At 40.9% G+C, this 19,142-nt stretch overlaps 2 protein-coding genes across 8 annotated transcripts in view; one reads left to right on the top strand and one right to left on the bottom strand.

Moving 5' to 3' along the window:
• RALGAPA2 (Ral GTPase activating protein catalytic subunit alpha 2) overlaps positions 1–19,142 on the bottom strand; it is a 329,247-nt gene that overhangs the window by 282,688 nt on the left and 27,417 nt on the right. For all 7 annotated transcript variants that reach the window (XM_017541502.2, XM_017541500.2, XM_017541496.2 and 4 more), the window contains exons 2-3: positions 17,996–18,106; positions 13,881–13,933 (exon numbers count right to left, since the gene is read on the bottom strand). In XM_017541502.2, coding sequence (XP_017396991.1) covers positions 13,881–13,933; positions 17,996–18,106 — 164 coding nt within the window. The remainder of the gene's footprint in view (positions 1–13,880; positions 13,934–17,995; positions 18,107–19,142) is intronic.
• On the top strand, positions 7,426–8,633 carry LOC108313188 (glutaredoxin-related protein 5, mitochondrial-like). Its single transcript, XM_037743090.1, has one exon. It carries the CDS (start codon positions 7,575–7,577, stop codon positions 8,046–8,048), a length of 474 nt encoding a protein of 157 aa, XP_037599018.1. The 5' UTR covers positions 7,426–7,574; the 3' UTR covers positions 8,049–8,633.

Below are 19,142 nucleotides of genomic sequence, written 5' to 3'. Positions count from 1 at the left end.
GCAATGACGCAGTCTTGGCTCACTGCAACCTCTGCCTCCCAGGCTCAAGTGATTCTTGTGCCTCAGCCTCCCGAGTAGTTTGTATTACAGGCATGTGCCATCACACCCAGCTAATTTTTGTATTTTTTAGTAGAGACGAGGTTTCTCTATGTTGGTCAGGCTAGTCTCGAACTCTTGGCCTCAAGTAATCCACCCACCTTGGCCTCCCAAAGTGCTGGGATTACAGGCATGAGCCACCATGCCTGGCCGAAATACTGCTTTATTCTTGATATCAGAAGAAAACGAATGCACACAGTATTGTTAATTTAAAGACAGTTATTGGAATGAAAATAGGAAGTGTACCTTCCAAATTACAAAGCATATTTCATAAAGCCAAAATCAGTGACCTCTCCCCAAAAAATGTTAGAAGAAAAGCTAAAACCAAGTGCAACGGGCATCAGAACATACAGATGTGTACTGATTATCACACACAAAAAGTAGTAAGTATAAGCAGGTTACATTCCCCTACCAAAGACAAAGTCCATCAGAGGCAGCTTTCAAACACAGAAGGACTGACAATAAAATACAGAAAAGGAGGCTCACATGCACACACACCATACAAAGCAATATCAAGTGAAAAAGTTTTCAGGGGGACAAAGAGAATTATTTCAAATAGGTTAAATACGTAATTTATGATATCCCTATAATACTTACTAATCTTTATACAACAAATAACATAGCATGAAAATAAAACAATGAAGGCATACTCAATTAAAACAACTTTTAGAAACTAAAAGGGAAAAACACTTTTTAAAGGAGAGATATTAACACACACTATCTTAGAGAAATAAAATAGGCAATACAGTGTAATACAGAAGATTTGAATATAGTTATAGCAAAACTAGTTTAACAGCTATATATCAAATATTGAACTTCACAGAATTCAACATCTGTGAAACACTTACGAAGCTATTTTTCTAAGCCATGCAAATAAATCTCTAAAATTAAGTGTTACACAGGTCACAAGCAAACTCAATACACGGGAAGTCCACCATCAAGTGTTGTGGATTTTAAATACTCAAGTTAAAAAAAAAAAAAACAGTAATTCTCAATTACTTGTGGATTTTAACTCTTGAATTAAACTGATTATAAACTAAAAATAATCAACAATATGATTTACATATAACAAAAGTTGGTCAAATCTGAAATAAGAGACAAATCCACATACTTGAATTTTCTATAATGTAAGAACTAAGTTTTACACTCAAAAAATTGAAGAAAAAAACAGTTTTATTAAAGAAGAAATCAATAAAAATAAAAGTAAAAATCACTTATATGATGAAATTATCACCAAGCACTGTTAATCACTAAGCTATAGACAGTTGAACTGGTAGTACTACAGGTAATTAAATATCCTCTGAATCAAACATTTATTTATTTAATTCATTAAAAATACTCTTATTAAACACCCATTCTGTGCCAGGTACCATGTGAGAGATCAAAAATAGATAAAGCCACCATTCCTGCTCTAAAACCTAGAGCCCTCAAAGGGAAAAAGGTAAGAAAATCAGGGATGTCAGTACATGCACAAGCAAGTGAAGACAGACAAGGCGTACTCCCACAGGGAGAACACCCTTGAACTGAAATCCTGAAGGACAACAGGGGTGAGCCAGGCAAGGAAGAGCATTTCAGGCAGACTAAACAGCAGCAAAAAATGAAAAGCCTTGATGCTTGTTTAGGGACCTGTAAGAGGCTGCCAGTGAGGGCAAAGACAGGTGATAAAGGGTTAGAGAAGGAGGCAGAGACCAGACAAAGAAAGTTCTGAAGGCTGTACTGGGAGGTGTGACTTTTGTCCTAAAGGCGATAATTACATCACACAGACAGCATCTGAAGTGAGTGAGGGAGAAAGAAGGGGTAGAAGATCACAGACCAAAAGACTACTTAGCAGGATACTCCAGAGGTGGGGAAACTGAGGCTCTGAACAAAGTCTCAGGTAGTAGACAGAAGAGAATATCAAAGAGTACCAGAACAAAATATACAGAGCCATGGAGGGAGAAAAATACTACCAATAATGAACAAAATAGACAGACTGATGTTTTTTACAGCAGTCCTCCCTTATCCTAGGGGGATATGTTTCAAGACTCCCAAGGGATGCCTGAAACCATAGATATACAAACCCTATATACACTGTGCACAAATTTCTTTTTCGTTCTCTACAATTTCATGGAATATTCATTCTTACTGTAGATCTTAGCAACCTCAGCATATAATTTTTTTCTTTCTTATTAAGTCAAGAACTTTCACCTTTTCACTTAAAGGAAGCACTGTATATAAAGCTAAGCACTCCTTGGCATAGCTGATTGCCAGCATTACTATTCTTGTGTTTTGGAGCCATTAGTATCATTATTATTTTTGAGACAAAGTCTCACTCCGTCGCCCAGGCTGGAGCACAGTGGCACAATCTCCGCTCACTGCAACCTCTGCCTGGGTTCAAGTGATTCTCAAGCCTCAGCCTCCTGAGTAGCTGGGATTACAGCAGCACACCACAACACCTGGCTAATTTTTGTATTTTTAGTAGAGATGGGGTTTCATCATGTTGGCCAGGCTGGCCTCAAACTCCTGGCCTCAAGCAATCCACCTGGCCTCAGCCTCCCAAAGTGCTGGGATTACAGGCATAAGCCACCATTCCCAGCCTGGAGCCATTATTGAGTAAAATAAGGGTTACCTGAACTCAAGCACTGTGATATCACAACAGCTTACCTGAAAACTGGGACCACTACGAAGTGACTGATGGATGGCTAGCATCTACAGCATGGATCCACTGGACAAAAGAATGATTCACATCCCAGGCAGGATGGAGCAGAATGGTGAGAGATTTCACCACACAACTCATGAAATTTAAAACTTATGAATGGTTTATTTCTTTAATTTTCCATTTAATGTTTTCGGACCCTGGCTGACCACGAGTAAGCAAAACCCCAGAAGGTGAAACTGCAGATAAGGGAGACTACTGTATTAAGTACTAAAATGTGTTCAAAATGTTTTTATTAGGTACAAAAAATGCAACATTCAAAACCTTGGAAGGGCAGGCACTTATCAGATTTCAAGGTTATTTTTCACTTAGCTTAGGATCATGCAAAGGTCTAATCTCTTTGTCAAGAAAAAAATCACATTGCACTGGACTCTGTTTTTAATGACAGAATGAACATTCAGTGACCTTCACAAATTCCCAAATTAGTAGCATATAATTCTACCCGTAATATGTGGATTTTGCCCTGAATAAAGCATTCACTAAAATGGATTCAAAAGGAGTCTTCTTTTCACAAAAGTAATTTACATAGGAGATCTCAGTCACAACCACATCTGCCATGCTAGTCTTCGTTTCATGCAAGTTTCTATTTTCTGCCTGAAAACTACTGCATTTTTCTGATCTCTTCAGTTTTGGTACTAACACTAGTTGGCCATCTTTTTTATATCATTTTTTTAGGGGAAATAATCACTCCCAGACCGTTTCTACGTAAGTGATGAGTAGAGAATAACAAAGCCCCAGTAAGATGCCACTATTTGGTTCCTACCACCCCATAAATTCAGAGGATTTAAATTCCTGCCTCAGCAAAATTAGAAAGCATTGTACACCTGCAGGTTGGCTTGGGACTGGCCACCCTGTCAAATTCATTCACTAAGTTCCCAAGGCCTGCAGGAAGAGCCAGTCCACAGAAGGCTTTAAGCCAGACCCTTCCAACCTGTATAGTGTCACAAACTACATCAAACACTAGATGTCACTCTGTAACAGCCACCACACTACACATTCAAACAGAAAATAACAGATTTATGATAGCAAGTTTTTGTACAACTGTCTCCTAAAGGTATATATTAATTGAAAAAAAAAAACCCCAAAGTGCATTAACAGATTAATTTTAATTCAAGAGAAAAGAGCTCTCTACATGTCTCCTGCTATTCTAACAATAAATACCCATGCTCAAGTTTCATTGTGAATTTCCCCTGTCTTTAGTCCTAATGCAGTTTCTACTATCTGCCCTTAAAAGATTCTTGGAAGCATTTTTGCTAGTATTGCCTTCCACAGATCTCCTCCTGAGAGTGTCAGTTACCAACAAGTCAAGTGGCACACTATGTGAAAGAGGCCAGCCTGCCAGGAAGCTCAGGGCATCTGGGCTGCAACAGATAGCCACAAGAATGTAATTTCAGACTTCCACAAACATCTTATCTCCAGCGTCCCTTCCTCCAAGGTGATCTGAGTAATGTGGTAATATCTTGTTGGGTCAATCCCAAGTTTCTCACCTGTAAGTCTTGATGCAAGAGGGAGACTGCAGTCTTTAATACTAAATTCTGATATTAAACTATCCACTGAAACTGACTCTTTTCAACTCAAACACTTGTCTAATTCAAATTAACATTTTGTAATAGGATAATCACATTTTAATCATAAACAGTGCATACAAAGATTCTCCAAAATGGACCACATGTTTATATTTTGTTCCCACCTTCCAGTTTGTAGGGATCACAGACATTTCTTTCACAAGCAAAATCAGACACCAGAATAACTACATGCTATAGAGATAAAAGATCTCAGTCCTGTGTTTTATTATTTCCCCAGTATCCAGTACAGGAGATAGCACCGAGCAGCAATTATAGAGCTAATTCGCCACCACAAGCAACATGTAAGACCAGTACAAAAGGGTGCCTTGGCCACTTGGCAATCTACTGTGATCCCTGCAGAGCAAGTCTCAAGGAAAGATCACACTATGCCATAACAATAATGTTATCATTTGGGGTTGTTCCCAACCAAGGGTTCAACATCAGTAAAAGTCACAAGTATGGTGAGCATTATAAAGAAAGCCAGATGATTACACACCTCTATTATCATTTAAATATAGCCCCATGTCATAAATGTGACCCAATATCCTAATCATGATAACCAGTGACATTCATTCTCTTTGCCAACTGAAACACAGGGAAACTTTGGGGATGGGAGATGGGTGTCTGTGTCAGCTCAGTTCTTTTAAAAATGTTCTCCAAGAAATTTGAATTGATAGTGGCTTTTCCTCAATTGCAATCTGTCACTCAGAATTATGACAGTGACCCAAAGAGCTGCATTCAAAATTGGAATAATTATTTTAAAAGAAAACAAAATCTAGTAAAGCATCTAAATATTTGAAATCCTCAATAAGAGCTTAAATTCCAAGGATTTTAGAAGAATCTGCTTCTTATTCATTTTTTCTTGTCCCTCTTCCACTCAAAAACTGTAAAGTGATCCTCAGGGGAAAACAAAATAAAAAGCAGTAACGGCCTAAGAGGTTTGTAGGGAAAGTCCTTCACCTCAGCACGGGGGGAGGAGCAGCACGAAAGGATGGCTACACACTGGACAGCCTGGACTAAGGAATGACAAAGCAGAGAAAAGCAGGGACTGTGGCAACTAGTTGATTGTAAAAATATGATTCTGCTGCCTTGCTACGTATTATTTGCTTGTAAGAAAAGGCATTAGCCATTGTATTAGGAAAGAAAGGGAACTGTTACTTAATCCTGTAGGACACCTAGCCTGAACGTGTTGACACGCCTAGAATTCAGTCCAGGCATTTTCACTGAACCTCCACAGAAGCTTCTACTTTGTTTTCATTTTCAAAGAGTTATAAAAGATATGCAAGTCCCACAAAAGAAGAAGAGAGGGCAAGGGCAGGGGGAGGGAGAGAGGAGGAGAAGGAAAGGAAGAAGAAAGGGAAATAAATCTCAGAATTGTTTGTAATCCTATTATATACATAACTAGTTTTTCTTTAGGCAATTCACTATTAGTCTCTGAAGTAAAATGGTGCTATTAAATGTGAAAAGTTATAAATGAATGCATTGGGATGGGAAATAAAATCAACATTCAAATTACTGAATTGCATATAGAAGCAATGCTTACAGAGAGTAAACGCCAGACATTTGTTTCATTTACTGGCACTGTACTGGATATAGCTATATTACCATTATCAAGAAAGTCATTAAAAGTTCTTTTCCCCTACTCTAAGGAAAAAATTTAGAGGCTAAATCCACTGTCTATATAAGCTCACCTGGAGCAATGAAGAACAAGAGACCCAGTGTTGAATTCCACTAAGGTAAGACACAGATTCTACTACATCCCTGGATTCGCCACTGGTCAAATTATGACTCCCAAACATAACTACACCCAGCAAGACTGTGCACACGTGAGTCCGGCCATCTAATCCAGCATAACCACCACACTGCAGGGAACGAAGGGAGTCAGCACATACGGGCGTGTAGTAAATCTCAAGCAATCAAATCTCAATACTAAAGGAAAAGCAAAACCTAGCATCCACGGTAATATTTTTCTTTCTCTGTATGTCCTATAAGAAGCCTACATGTCATCTGCACTTGCTGTGTAGTTCACCTGCTGCAGTCTGCCTCTTCCATCAATGCTTCCCAAATAAGAATCTCCTACCAAAGGAAGGGTGACAAACAGACATGATGCACCATTCTGGAGTGCACTGAAACTGTTTTCTTTATCTTGAAGGGAATGGATGGAGAAAGGTTGAAGGTGTGGTAGGGAGATGAAGTCCTAAGGAAGTTGACTAGCCTTTATTTAACATTGTTTTCATTTTAAAACATGCACGAAAACAGTAGAATAAAATTGTGCATGGCTTTTCAATTCTGTTTGCAGAGGGTCACTGAAGCCATGCTTCCCCAACCTGTGGAGGTAAATGCTCATTCCTCTCAGCCAAGGGCATTATGGTAATAAGAAGCCCAGAGAAACCATTTCAGTAAAATCCTAAACCTTAAGTCAAAGTCCTCTGCCTCACAAGGATACAAATGTACAAGATACTAAGGATTTCACCGTGTTTAATAAGGAAAAATAGTCTTTCAGATGATGAAATAAAGCTCTACTGGAGGACTCTAGAGCCCTCCTGTCCAATACACTAGCCACTAGCCACTAGCCACGTGGATTATCTGAGGTCAGGAGTTTGAGACCAGCCTGATCAATATGGTGAAATCCTCGTCTCTACAAAAATTAGCCAGGAGTGGTAATTACAACCACTGGGGGTCTGTAGTCCCAGCTACTTCGGAGGCTGAGGCAGGAGAATCCAGGAGGCAGAGGTTGCGGTGAGCCAAGATCATGCCACTACACTCCAGCCTGGGAGACAGAGCAAGACTCTGTCTCAAAAAAAAAAAAAAGTCACAAAGGATTATATAAGTCATGGTTGCTGGCTTTAGAAGAATCTGCTTTTCTTGTTCATTTTATTTGTTCTTGTCCCTCTTCCACTCAAAAACATGGATTTAGAATTTTTACAGTCTCATTAAGAAGCTAAGGCATAGCCACATTAAGGGATAACGATGGACATCCAGCCACAGTCAAGTAATAACACAAGGCAGTGCTATTACATAAGTCCACAAGAAAGAATGAGCACTTCTAGCAGGGGTACCCAGGAGAAACTGGTGTGTCTGAACAGAGCCTGAGAGAACGGGCCAGATGGGGAGAAGAGCTAAGAGCAGTCCCTGAGGGGAGGGCTCCGGGTGGTCAGCTTAGGGCCGGGGCCATCGTGAGGGCCGGGGCCATCGTGGGCTCCGGAGAGCGTGCGGGGATGAGCGGGTCCCTCCGCCGAGTGGGGACAGCTCTGCTCCGCTGGTGGCGCGGCGCGGGCGGCGGTGGCCTTTGGGGTCCGGGCATGCGGGCGGCGGGCTCGGGCGCGGGCAGTGGTGGCTCGGCGGAGCAGCTGGACGCGCTGGTGAAGAAGGACAAGGTGGTGGTGTTCCTCAAGGGGATGCCGGAGCAGCCCCAGTGCGGCTTCAGCAACGCCGTGGTGCAGATCCTGCGGCTGCATGGCATCCGCGACTACGCGGGCTACAACCTGCTGGACGACCCGGAGCTCCAACAAGGCATTAAAGACTATTCCAACTGGCCCACAATCCCGCAAGTGTACCTCAACGGCGAGTCTGTGGGGGGCTGTGACATTCTTCTGCAGATGTACCAGACTGGGGACCTGGTGGAAGAACTGAAAAAGCTGGGGATCCACTCCGCCCTTTTCGATGAAAAAAAAGACCAAGACTCTAAGTGAGGGCGGCCGGGTTCTCGCTGAGCAGAGAGGGTGCCGTTCATGTCAGAGACTCACTGCCAGAAAAGCCTTACCGATTTTGGTTTTCACTATTGAGACAACAGCTGCTTGCACTGATCATTTTGGTTTGTGAGCAGTTGGGTGATTTTAGTTCGTCTAGTGTTTGGGCTAAGAATATTTTATGGTGGACTTAATTACAACCACTGCACTGTAATGATTCAATGCTGTATTATGATATTGCTGTAAACAAAATTCATTCTTATATTGTCATTTATTCCTGGGCCTGATTCAGGAGTTACATAGGAGGTTGGGAATCATTATTCATGACTCCTCTGCAAATGTGTCAAGTCTGCAAAGACAGTATCTTCCCCCCAGATTTTCTGTAGCTTCTTTTGTTATGGAAAATGATGGGCAAAAAAGAAACTGTGATAACCGGGGGGTGTTGTTTTTTAAAATAAACAGCCAGCGCAGGGATGCTGTGCATGTCTGAGTTGATCCTGAAGCACATATGTCTGTAAGGATTTGGAGTGCCTGCAGTGTTTTATGTGTGGGAAGAGTGATTCTCATATTCTTCTATTAAATTTGCCACAAGAATTGAAAAAAAAAAAAAAAAAAAAAATCCAAAAAAAAAAAAAAAAAAAAAAAAAAAAAAAAAAAAAAAAAAAAAAAAAAAAAAAAAAAAAAAAAAACAGCAGTCCCTGAAAAGAGAACTGAATAAACTAAGAGGCAGAAGTGAAACTATGCACAGAGAGGTAATGGGGCAAAGTATTAGCCCAACAGAGCCCTTCCACAGAGTAACCACAAAATATGAAGGAACGCTACACCAGGAACCAGGGAGAGGACTGTGAGTGTTAGACCAGCCTGGCCCATACTTTACAGACTATAAAGAACCCAGTCAGTTCTCTAGGAAGGTTAAAGACAAGACAGAAACAGGGTTTAAGATGGTGGGGTAATCTAAATAAAATTTAGAATAAGAAATCTGTTTATCTGTGATTTCAAATTCTGTGATATTTGAAGAACATCTGAATGAGTAGTACTCTAATGCCAGAACATGTTTAAGTTTTGAAATTAAGCCACTTCTGTCAATATGTATAACTCCAAACTATACTATTTCTCTAGTAAAAGGTGATGGCACACAACATGGCAGAAAGCTTGAAACAGTATCTTTGGATTAATTATATTGTCTTATTCTCTGTATTCTTGATGTGCTGACATCTGGGGCCTCAGTGGCCTAGGAAGGATGCCCCTCCCCGGATTAGCAAATTCCCAAAGATAGCGTCTCAGAGCATGTTTCTGATAGCAAACCAACCAATCCCAGATCCATAACCCCAACCACGTCCTTTTATGGGCTCTACACCCCTGCCCTAATCACCCAAGGACCAGGCACTGTACAATCAGGGGCCACCCCCTACAGCCCAGTCAGCTTAAATTATTCAAACTATAAAGTCCTAAACCTACGTAGCTTGCTTACCTGGCCTTGTCCATTCCTTCCTGCAAAAATCACAATAAAGGCTCCTGCCCTTAGTTCTGTGGCTGTCTCTCCCTCTTTCCTCTCTGCCTACTGATTTTGCTTCGGTGCTTCCCTATGTGGCTTTGTGTAACATGTCTGTTTCTAGAGGACTGTGAGCATAACTAAAACATCTTCCTTCATAACAATCATTTTCATGTTTCTGTGCCTTACCACACCTGATTAAAACAAATCTCAGGTACCATTAAAATAACCTCTCAAGGCTGGGCACTGCCGGTAATCCCAGCACTTAGGCTAAGGCAGGCACCGGTAATCCCAGCACTTAGAGAAACTGAGGCAGGCGGATCAGGAGGTCAGGAAATCAAGACTATCCTGACTAATGTGGTGAAACCCCGTCTCTACAGCAAAACCCTGTCTCTACTGAAAAATGCAAAAATTAGCCAGGCATGATGGCAGATGCCTGTAGTCCCAGCTACTCAGAAGTCTGAGGCAGGAATAACTGCTTGAACCCAGAAGGTAGAGGTTGCAGTGAGCCGAGATCATGCCACTGCACTCCAGCCTGGGCAACAGAGCGAGACTCTGTCTTAAAAAAAAAAAAAGATAAACATCTCCATGAACCAACAACAGAAACTCTAAGTGGTGCACATATCTAAAGCAATAGGCAAAAGCAGCTGGAAGGTCAACTTCCAAAAGGCACAAGTGTTTCCACTAGAGAGGAAGGCAGGCAAAAAGGTCTGCTCACTGCCTGAGACCATCACCTGCACTGGCTGGTGGCCTTCATTGCACATCACTTACTTTATCAGAATACTGTGGTGTCTCCAATAATCTAAAAATTACTGTTTCCTTTTTCCAAGGTTCCCTTTCAGTGCATCCCTGACTTACAAGGCAGACAGCAGCTCTCTTCACATACTCTTCTTTCATGCCTTCTTATCTCTTACCTCTATGCTTTCTTCCAAGCCATTTCTTATTTACAGAATATCTCTACGTGGTATCACTTTTGTGATTTAACACATCTTATTAATTCCACCTCTTCTCAAGGGAGCCTTTCCCAATTATTTACAAATTGATAAATATTCACTTCCAAACCCTTATAAACTACCTCTTTACACACTTTTACACAGCACTATCCTACAAAGCAGCAATGAAGTTACTTAGCACCCAGAATGAAACATACAAATTATAATCTACCTTCTAAAGCCAGAGACAGAGGGAACATAAGCATAAATAAAAAGGAATGCAAGTTTATTATTCATTCATATTTACTGTGCAAAATGAAAGTTTTATGAAGCCTTGAGTAATATATATAGTATTCTATTATATAGGCAACTAATCCTCTGTAAATGGTACTGTATCAGTATCAACACCCTCCTTAGTCTAGAATTTAAGGACGTGAAGGGAAGGTATTGAAACTTCTATGAGAGGGATAGGTTTAAGGTCTCTGAATGGCTTTCCTGCTGCAGGGCAACTCAGTCCTTAGATCCATGACAACAAATGTAATTCCTAAAACATTGCTGGGCTTTGGAGAACACAGAGAAACTAACAAGGGACTAAAAAATGGTAGAAGAAGGAGAAATAAAGAGGGAAGCGGAAAGGAGGCAGAAGACAAGTGAGCCAAAAGTGATCCGTGAGCACCATGCAAAAGAAAAATCTGCAGAGTGTCAAGGAGCTGATGCCAATACTAGCCCCTAGTCCTCATCCATGGTAAGTTTAGGGAACTGAACCCAAACTTCCATTAATAAACCAGAACCCTCAATGGAGCTAAAGTGATCTCAATCAAGAGCATTCCCAGACTCCTGGCAAAAGCAAAGACCAATCTTCTGGGAGAAACCAGGAGCCTAGTAGTTTGGGACCAGCCTGGGCAACATAGAGAGAACCTATCTCTACAACAAATTAAAAAAAAAAAAAATTAGCTGGGCATAGTGATGCAAACACGTAATTCCAGCTACTCAGGAAGCTGAGGCCGGAGGATCACTTGAGCCCAAGAGGTCAAGGCTGCAGTGAGCTATGTTCACACCACTGAACTTCAGGCTGGGCAATACAGCAAGACCCTGACTCAAATAATAACAATAATAGTAAGTCCATCCAAAAATCTAGAACTGCAATTCACCATATTAATATCAAGAAGAATCACTGTCACCTCAATCAAGTTTTTTCAAGAAAAAAAAATTTAGAAATTTCAAAACCCATGTATGATTTTTTAAACAAATCTCAAACTAGGAACAGAAACAAAGCTATTTAATTTATTATAAAATCTACCAAAAAGTTACAGAAAATATTACTCTTAATGTTTCACATTAAGAAAACTCTTTACATCAAAAATAAGATGACCCTTTATCACTCCCGTTTACCAATGTACTGGAAGGCTGAGTCAGGGCAGAAGGCAGACCAACTGGCAAGTACGTCCACTCCTTACTCACAGAAAATCTGACTGTCTACCAAGAAAACAAAAAGCCTATAGACAAAATGTAGGAATTAAACAAATTGCATACATTCACGTAATCCAACAGTGGGAATGAATAAACGAACTAAATTTAAAAACATGGATAAGTCTTAGAATTAATGTTGAGGTTAAAAGCAAGTCAAAGGTGATTATGTACCATAGGAGACAATTTCTATTATACTCAAAGCCAAGCAAAACTACACAAGAAATTACTTAAGGGTACAAATATATGTGGTAAAGCCATTTTTTAAAAGAAAGAGAATGATAAAATGCAGGGGAGTGACTGCCACAGAGGTGAGAAAGGATGGTGGAGGAGCACTTAAGCAGCTTTTAGTTGCTAAAATGAGGAAGGGGGAGGGTGTCAAGAGTATGTGCTTTATTACCATGCTTCCTAACTTACATGTTATAGATTCTTTAACCATTACATAAATAAAATAATTAAGTCAATAAAATAGTTCAAACAAATGATGGTCAGTAGATTCATATTTAAGTAAAACACTTACTTAAAGCTCCTATTAAAAACAACTCAGGGGCCAGGCGCGGTGGCTCACGCCTGTAATCCCAGCACTTTGGGAGGCCAAGGCGGGTGGATCACTAGGTCAAGAGATCGAGACCATCCTGGTCAACATGGTGAAACCCCGTTGCCACTAAAAATACAAAAAATTAGCTGGGCATGGAGGTGCTTGCCTGTAATCCCAGCTACTCAGGAGGCTGAGGCAGGTGAATTGCCTGAACCCAGGAGGCAGAGGTTGCGGTGAGCTGAGATCGCACCATTGCACTCCAGCCTGGGTAACGAGCGAAACTCTGTCTCAAAAAAAAACCCAACTCATTTACACGGGTTTCATTCAAAGGAGGGTAACCACAGAAAACATAATAATCACTACAGAATATGCAGTGAATCAATGTCTGTACTGTGGAAAAGGAGTATAGCTCTCAAAGGAGAGAAAAGGGAACCAGGGTTATCGAGCACTAGTCATAAAGACAAGTCCTGGGCTAGAAGTTTCCCATGTCTTGTTTTTTCTCCATAAACCCAGAAAGTCCCTCACCATAAGCCCCTGGAGAACTCTCCTACTGTAGGAGATCTTTCCTACAGTGGCTTCCCCCTCCAGCCAGCTCTGTACCTGTTCATAATAGGCCTTTCCTTTACAGCCATAAAAGTTTGTCTTCTTACACCAACCTAAGCGTACACCTCTTAAACCACAAATAATTTCTTAAAAATCAACAATGAACTTTCAGAACCTATAATTCAGTTCTGAGTGTGTTCTCCAGGTAGGTACCCGAAACCTGGCCACTTATCTAATACATATAGACAAGAAAGACTTTAAGCTTAATAAATCAAAAACCACACCCAAACTTTGTTTCAACTTTGAAGATATGATCAACGCACACAGATCTACAGATGCATAAAAAGATCATAACCTCACTAGTAGAAAAATATATATTAAAAATGAGTTTCTGCATGTCAGAAATATATATCATATATGTGTATATACATATAAAAGACAAATCATCTCCAATGTTAGAGTATAGGAAATTAACCTAAGACTTACATATTAGTTTACATAACATTTTTTGTTTTTTTTTTTTACTTTTTACAGGGCAGTTTCTCAGTGTGAATACATGACCTTTTGGAGAGCAATTCAGCAATATCTGCTATTTCAGATGTACATACTCTTCCATCTAATAATTTCACATCTAGGTATCCATACAGGAAAAATTCTCCCATGTTTGCAAAAAAAGAAAATCACAAAAAAATTATTTGCAGCACTGTTTGTAAAAGTGGGAAGGTGGAAGGAAGGAAGGAAGGAAAGAAGGAAATATATGTCCACCAATAGCTTTTTTATTTGTATTCAAATAAAATTAAAGATCAAAAATACTTTATTTCCAATAAGAATTATAAAAGCAAAATGAATTAATCAAAACTTACTTCAAAAAGGAAGAGGATGGAGTCCAGCTCCTCCCTTTGTGACTTATTATTCCCTGGAATATTAAAAAAGAACTGGTTACCATGACATCGTTTAAACTTTAGGACATTACAAATTACGCCAAAAGGCAGCTTAAAACTAGTAAGCCTCAACATACATTCATGTATTCAAAAAATAGCAAGAGGCAGTGTGGAGAACCCACTAGGATTCCAAACAGACAAACAAGCCAGGATGCTTGGGTCCATACCTGGCGGAGCTGCCCCCCGCTAGCTGTTTAAACACAGCTTCCATGTTTTCCAAGTCGTTACCAAACATGGGTAATTTATTCATTTCTCAACCAGTTACTTATTGCCTTAAATTATGGCAGAATGCACAGCACAAACAAAGAAAAATTTCTAACTTGGTAATATAAGTCATAGGGCAGATAACTATAAAAGCAGTATATCTTTTTGGGCAACTGCACACTGTCCTATTGATAGTAACAACAGTAATAAAACTTACAACACCTGCAGCAGAGGTTACCATTTTTTGTCTTCTCTCTGTGTAACCCGCATTGTGCTAAGTGCTTGGCCTACATCATTTAATACAGAAATCAGCAAACCTTTTCTATAAAGGATCAGATATTAATATTTTAGGCTTTGCAGGCCTCTCTTAGAAATATTCAAATCTGCAGTTACAGTACAAAATCAGCCACAGACAATATATGAACAAATAGATATGGCTGTGTCCAATAAAACTTTATTTATAAAACAGGCAGCTATAAGCTATTATGTATTATTTATAACACATAAATAAATGGATATGGCTATGTCCAATAAAACTTAATTTATAAAACAGGCAGCATAAGCTGTATACCCCTGATCTAACTGAACCCCCACAGCTCAACAAAGACATTCACCAGAATGTCTATATGCCAGGGATCATTCTAAGCCTGAGGATACAGCTCCCAAAAAGTTAATATTCTGGCAGGAGAGGCATTCTATAAACGAGTAAGTGAAGCCAAAAAAGATGGTATGTAATTTTGACTGGGGAAGTCAGAGAACATCTCGCTGGTAAGGTAACATCTGAGAAAAGATCCTTTGAGGTTAGGGGGTAAGCCATATGGAAATGCAGGGGTTTGGAAGCAAGCCATATGGAAATTTAGGGGAGGTGTGCTCCAGGCAGAGCAACTGGACAGTGCAAAGTCCCTGTGGCTGAGCATGTCTGGCATAGTAGGAAAACAGCCAGAGGCCCTTAAGGCTGGAGCACACAAAGGGGAGAGCTAGCACAGCTGAGGGTGGAAAGTAGGTGAGGTGAAGGAAGGCAGAGTAGGTGAAGCCTGAGCCAACTGTAATGACTAGGAATGAGAACCCGTTTGAAAGTTTAGAAAAACCAAGAATCATGATTTGACTCATATTTTTAAAGGAGGACTCCAGTTGCTCTTTTGACAAGAAACTATGGGATGGAAGAGGTCACAAGTATGGAGATGGGAGACCATTTCTGTGGCTACTGTTATAATCCAGGTGAGGATATCAGGAGTTTCAGTGTTACCAGTGTAGGCAATGAGAACAGGCCAGTGATTCTGGATGTATTTTGAAGATAGAGCCAATAACTCTGGAGTTTTGGCCTGAGTAACTGCAAAGACTGAAGTTATCACAAGATGATTTTATTATTCCCAGTAGACATTTTCTTTTATTCCTTTTTTGGGGCACACTGTCTTCCCTGTGCTTCAATCAAACACAGATTATACTAAAAGCAAAAAACTTCAAAAATCTCACTCTGTTTTTATTGGTTCTTCATTACAATTCTTTGCAGTAGATTGCAAAAATGGCCACAATCAAAGACCACCACGGGGCCTCATCCTGAATTTCTCCCGCTCCATGACTGACAACTGCCTCTGTTCTACAGGAGCAATCAGGGCATCTGACAAGGTGTCCCTAAGTTTTTCCTCTCTACCTCAAAATGTCTCCATATCTACACTATCTTCTTATCTGCTCCTCCTTACATAGAAAGGTCACCTGTACACTCCTCTCCGTGTCTCTTCTTTTTCCTTGACCTGTCTCAACCCACTTCCCCCAACACCTGCATCTTCAATTATCTTCCCCTCCAGCTGACCCACTCCTCAGCCTGCAAACAGGCCAATCCCTTCCTCACTAACTTTCCCATGACCAGAGTGAGATACAACGTGTGTTTTCACATCAAACTTTCTGAAAGGATATTTTCATGGGTCACCTTCACCAGCTCACCATCCTGTGGCTCCATGTCCATCTGTCTGGATTCCGACCAGCTCCTCACCTAGCATCTTTCTCTCAGCACTCACTGACAACCACGCTGATGAGTTCTTACTGCCCAGCCCAGCTGCACCTCATGCACCAACAGGCTGACCCTGCGTGCCTTCAACTCTCTCTTCCCTGGGCCTCTCTGACAAAACTCTTTCCTGGCACCCCTCCCCCTACTCCATCACTTTTCTTTGCATATACCCAATAAAATAAGGAATTATCTAGAAGTTCTGACCATCACTGTCTTTCTCTTAATATACTTTACCCCTTGGCAACAGCATGATTTCACCTCTTTTTTCCCAAGCTCCAGTCACCTCTATTGTACTGCCCAGCCAAAACCTACACCAATGTGTCCCCAAGGAACCTCAAACACAGACTGCCCAAAGCCACTTTCCCCCTCCTGGCTTCCAAATCTGGCTCCCCTCCAGGGTTCCTATTACTAATGGCACCTCACAAAGCAAACTCAAGTGTCCTGAAAGCATCTTTGATTTCTCCCTTTCCCTTATAACTAAGTCTCATAGATGGCAGAACCACTGAGACCCAACACTTTTCCCGTAACTACTGCCTCCCCGGATCAGGCATCACCATCCCTCACATGAATGACAGCAGCAGCCTTCCAATTGGTATTCTTGCCTCTGGTTCACTTGCTACTTTACAAGACACTTGTCATAGTAGCAAATGCTTTCAAGAGCTCTAACCACCTCAAGAACAAAGTCCAAACTCCTTATCCTAGAACTGAAGGCACCTTGAAAGCATTATCTAATTTCTTGCAAATCTCTCTCACATACCTTTGCTGCAAGAAAAAGAAATGCATTTCCCGTACACGTCCTAAAAAGAGCTCTACCTTTACTCATGTTCTCCCCTTCACCAGCAGTGCTGCTCTCTCACACTTGAAATCCTGCTGTCCTTCAAGGTCCATGCCCAAGGCCACCTCTTCCCCAAAGCCTCATCCATATACTCAGCAGGAAGTCATCTCTCCCACTTCCCAAGAACCATGGAAATCTGTCTAAATCTCTCTTACAGCACAAATGACTTTCTAACTTTTTTCAGTTATTTATGCACATGATTTACTTTTCTCAATGAATGGATGATAGCTACTTCATAGAGCTATGGGGATTCAGTTAGATTCAGCCCATAGACTACATGAAAATGAAAGAAGATGGTGACAGCAGCCACTACTAACTGACCATGGACTATGTACCAAACTCTGTCCTAAAATGCTAGGATACCTGTGAACCTGTTTAATGCTGACAGGAGGAAGCCGGCTCAGAGAGAGGTTAATTTACCCAAGAAGTACAGCTTGGGCAAATGAGAAGGGCGGGGCCAGGTTCCCAACCCAGTCTGGCTCCTCAGGCTACACTATCCTGCCACCTAGACACAGAACAGAATCTACAATGTGATCCTGTTGGTCTGATTTTCAAAGAATACAATGACAAACACATATAAACATAATACATTAACACTATATCTGGAAGGAGATGCAGGAAACCTTTAATAGTGGTTGCCTCTGCACGCAGAGCAAAAGACACTTGAGTCTTCATTTCAGACCCTTTTATGGAATCTAAAATTTTTTAGTGATGTGCATGTATTACTTTTCTTTCTTTCTAAGTAAATTATTCCTTTGAAATTCATGTTTTCTAAGGGTTCCTTCTGCTATTTTTGCTAGCCATATGTTGTTCAATTAACATCTGTATAAGGGAAAGCTCAAGGGAAACAAAGATGCCACCCCGTCCACCATGCTCTCACAGCCTTGTTAAAGGCTTAGCAAGAATCAAAGCTTTAAAATGTTTAATTTGTGGCTCATGATATATACAACTATAAAAATTCATGAACATTTAAAAAACTACAGAAATGCTTACCTTTTAATTTCAAACTATTTTCCAGTGTTATAAAATTTTCATAGAAGATGAAATATATCTGAGAATAGTTGGTCTCAAAAAACTGCTTGAGATCACTTGCATCCACATTATCTGAAAAGAAAAATTTCCATTTATGACAATTCACTTTATACAATTATGAGAATTTAGAAACAACCTGCACGAAAACGAAGGCAAGTACAACTAAGTTTCATTCCCTTCTAAGACAAAACAAAGCAGTATTCCTATTTATTTTCCGCCTAAGAGAGTTAATTGCACCTTGGGTACCACCCACCACTCAGCCCTAATCAAGAAATTGTGAAGCCAATCCAGGGAGGTGGATGCTGATAGGGACCAGCAATGACAGACCAGCTAGAATGCTGGAGGTAAGTGGGGGCAGGTATGGGGAGGGACAACATGACTTTCTGTTAGGATATGAGGAAGTAGAGGTTCATGGAGGAGGCAGTTTTTGACACAGGCTGTGAAGACGGATGGGTTTATACCTCTGAAAAACAACTTTGCTGGTGGAGCTCCTAAATGGACCAATCTCTGCTCCCTCTCCACCAACATAACTCTCTGGGAATGAAAAGAGAAATCAGCTCAAATGAACCAGCACATGCTCCCCAACCACAAGCTTCTAGATGACCTGCCCCCACTCATGTATGGAGACTGTAGGGCCTACCATGTGTTCCTAGAGTTGCCCCTGTTGTAATAGACAATTTTGCTAAACCATAAACTACTGGTAGATAAGCAGGGGTTGTGGGGAACTTAGCACAGTGACAACTCCCACTGGGGCTGAGTAGCAACACAGCCAGTTCTTCCAAGGGCCCTGATCAGCCTGGGTAAAACCTCACAATGCTGGGGGTCAAAGCAGTCATCCACCGTCAACACACCTTTGTACATTTTCCTCAGCAAACAAAGTTGTTTGTACCATCTACAGAGTCCTGACCAACAAATTAGCACCTTGGGAGAACACACTAGCACCTGAGGATAAGTAATACAGCCAGTGCTCGACTTACCACCACGGTCGGGACTGCGGACCGGTCGTAACACGATTTGGTCATAAGTTGAGTAGGCTATATGTACAGTTGAAATGGTGCACACGGAGATGGTACCGCTGCCGGAAGCTGGTCCGCACTGTCGTACGCCC

The sequence above is a fragment of the Cebus imitator genome, unplaced genomic scaffold (genome assembly GCF_001604975.1).
Source record: "Cebus imitator isolate Cc_AM_T3 unplaced genomic scaffold, Cebus_imitator-1.0 Scaffold134, whole genome shotgun sequence".
Classification (NCBI taxonomy): Eukaryota; Metazoa; Chordata; class Mammalia; order Primates; family Cebidae; genus Cebus; species Cebus imitator.
This window is presented reverse-complemented; position numbering and strand designations above follow the sequence as displayed.

What these genes read in the sequence shown, in the direction of transcription:
- LOC108313188 (XM_037743090.1), top strand. Translation starts at nt 7,575, where the DNA reads ATGAGCGGGTCCCTCCGCCGAGTGGGGACAGCTCTGCTCCGCTGGTGG.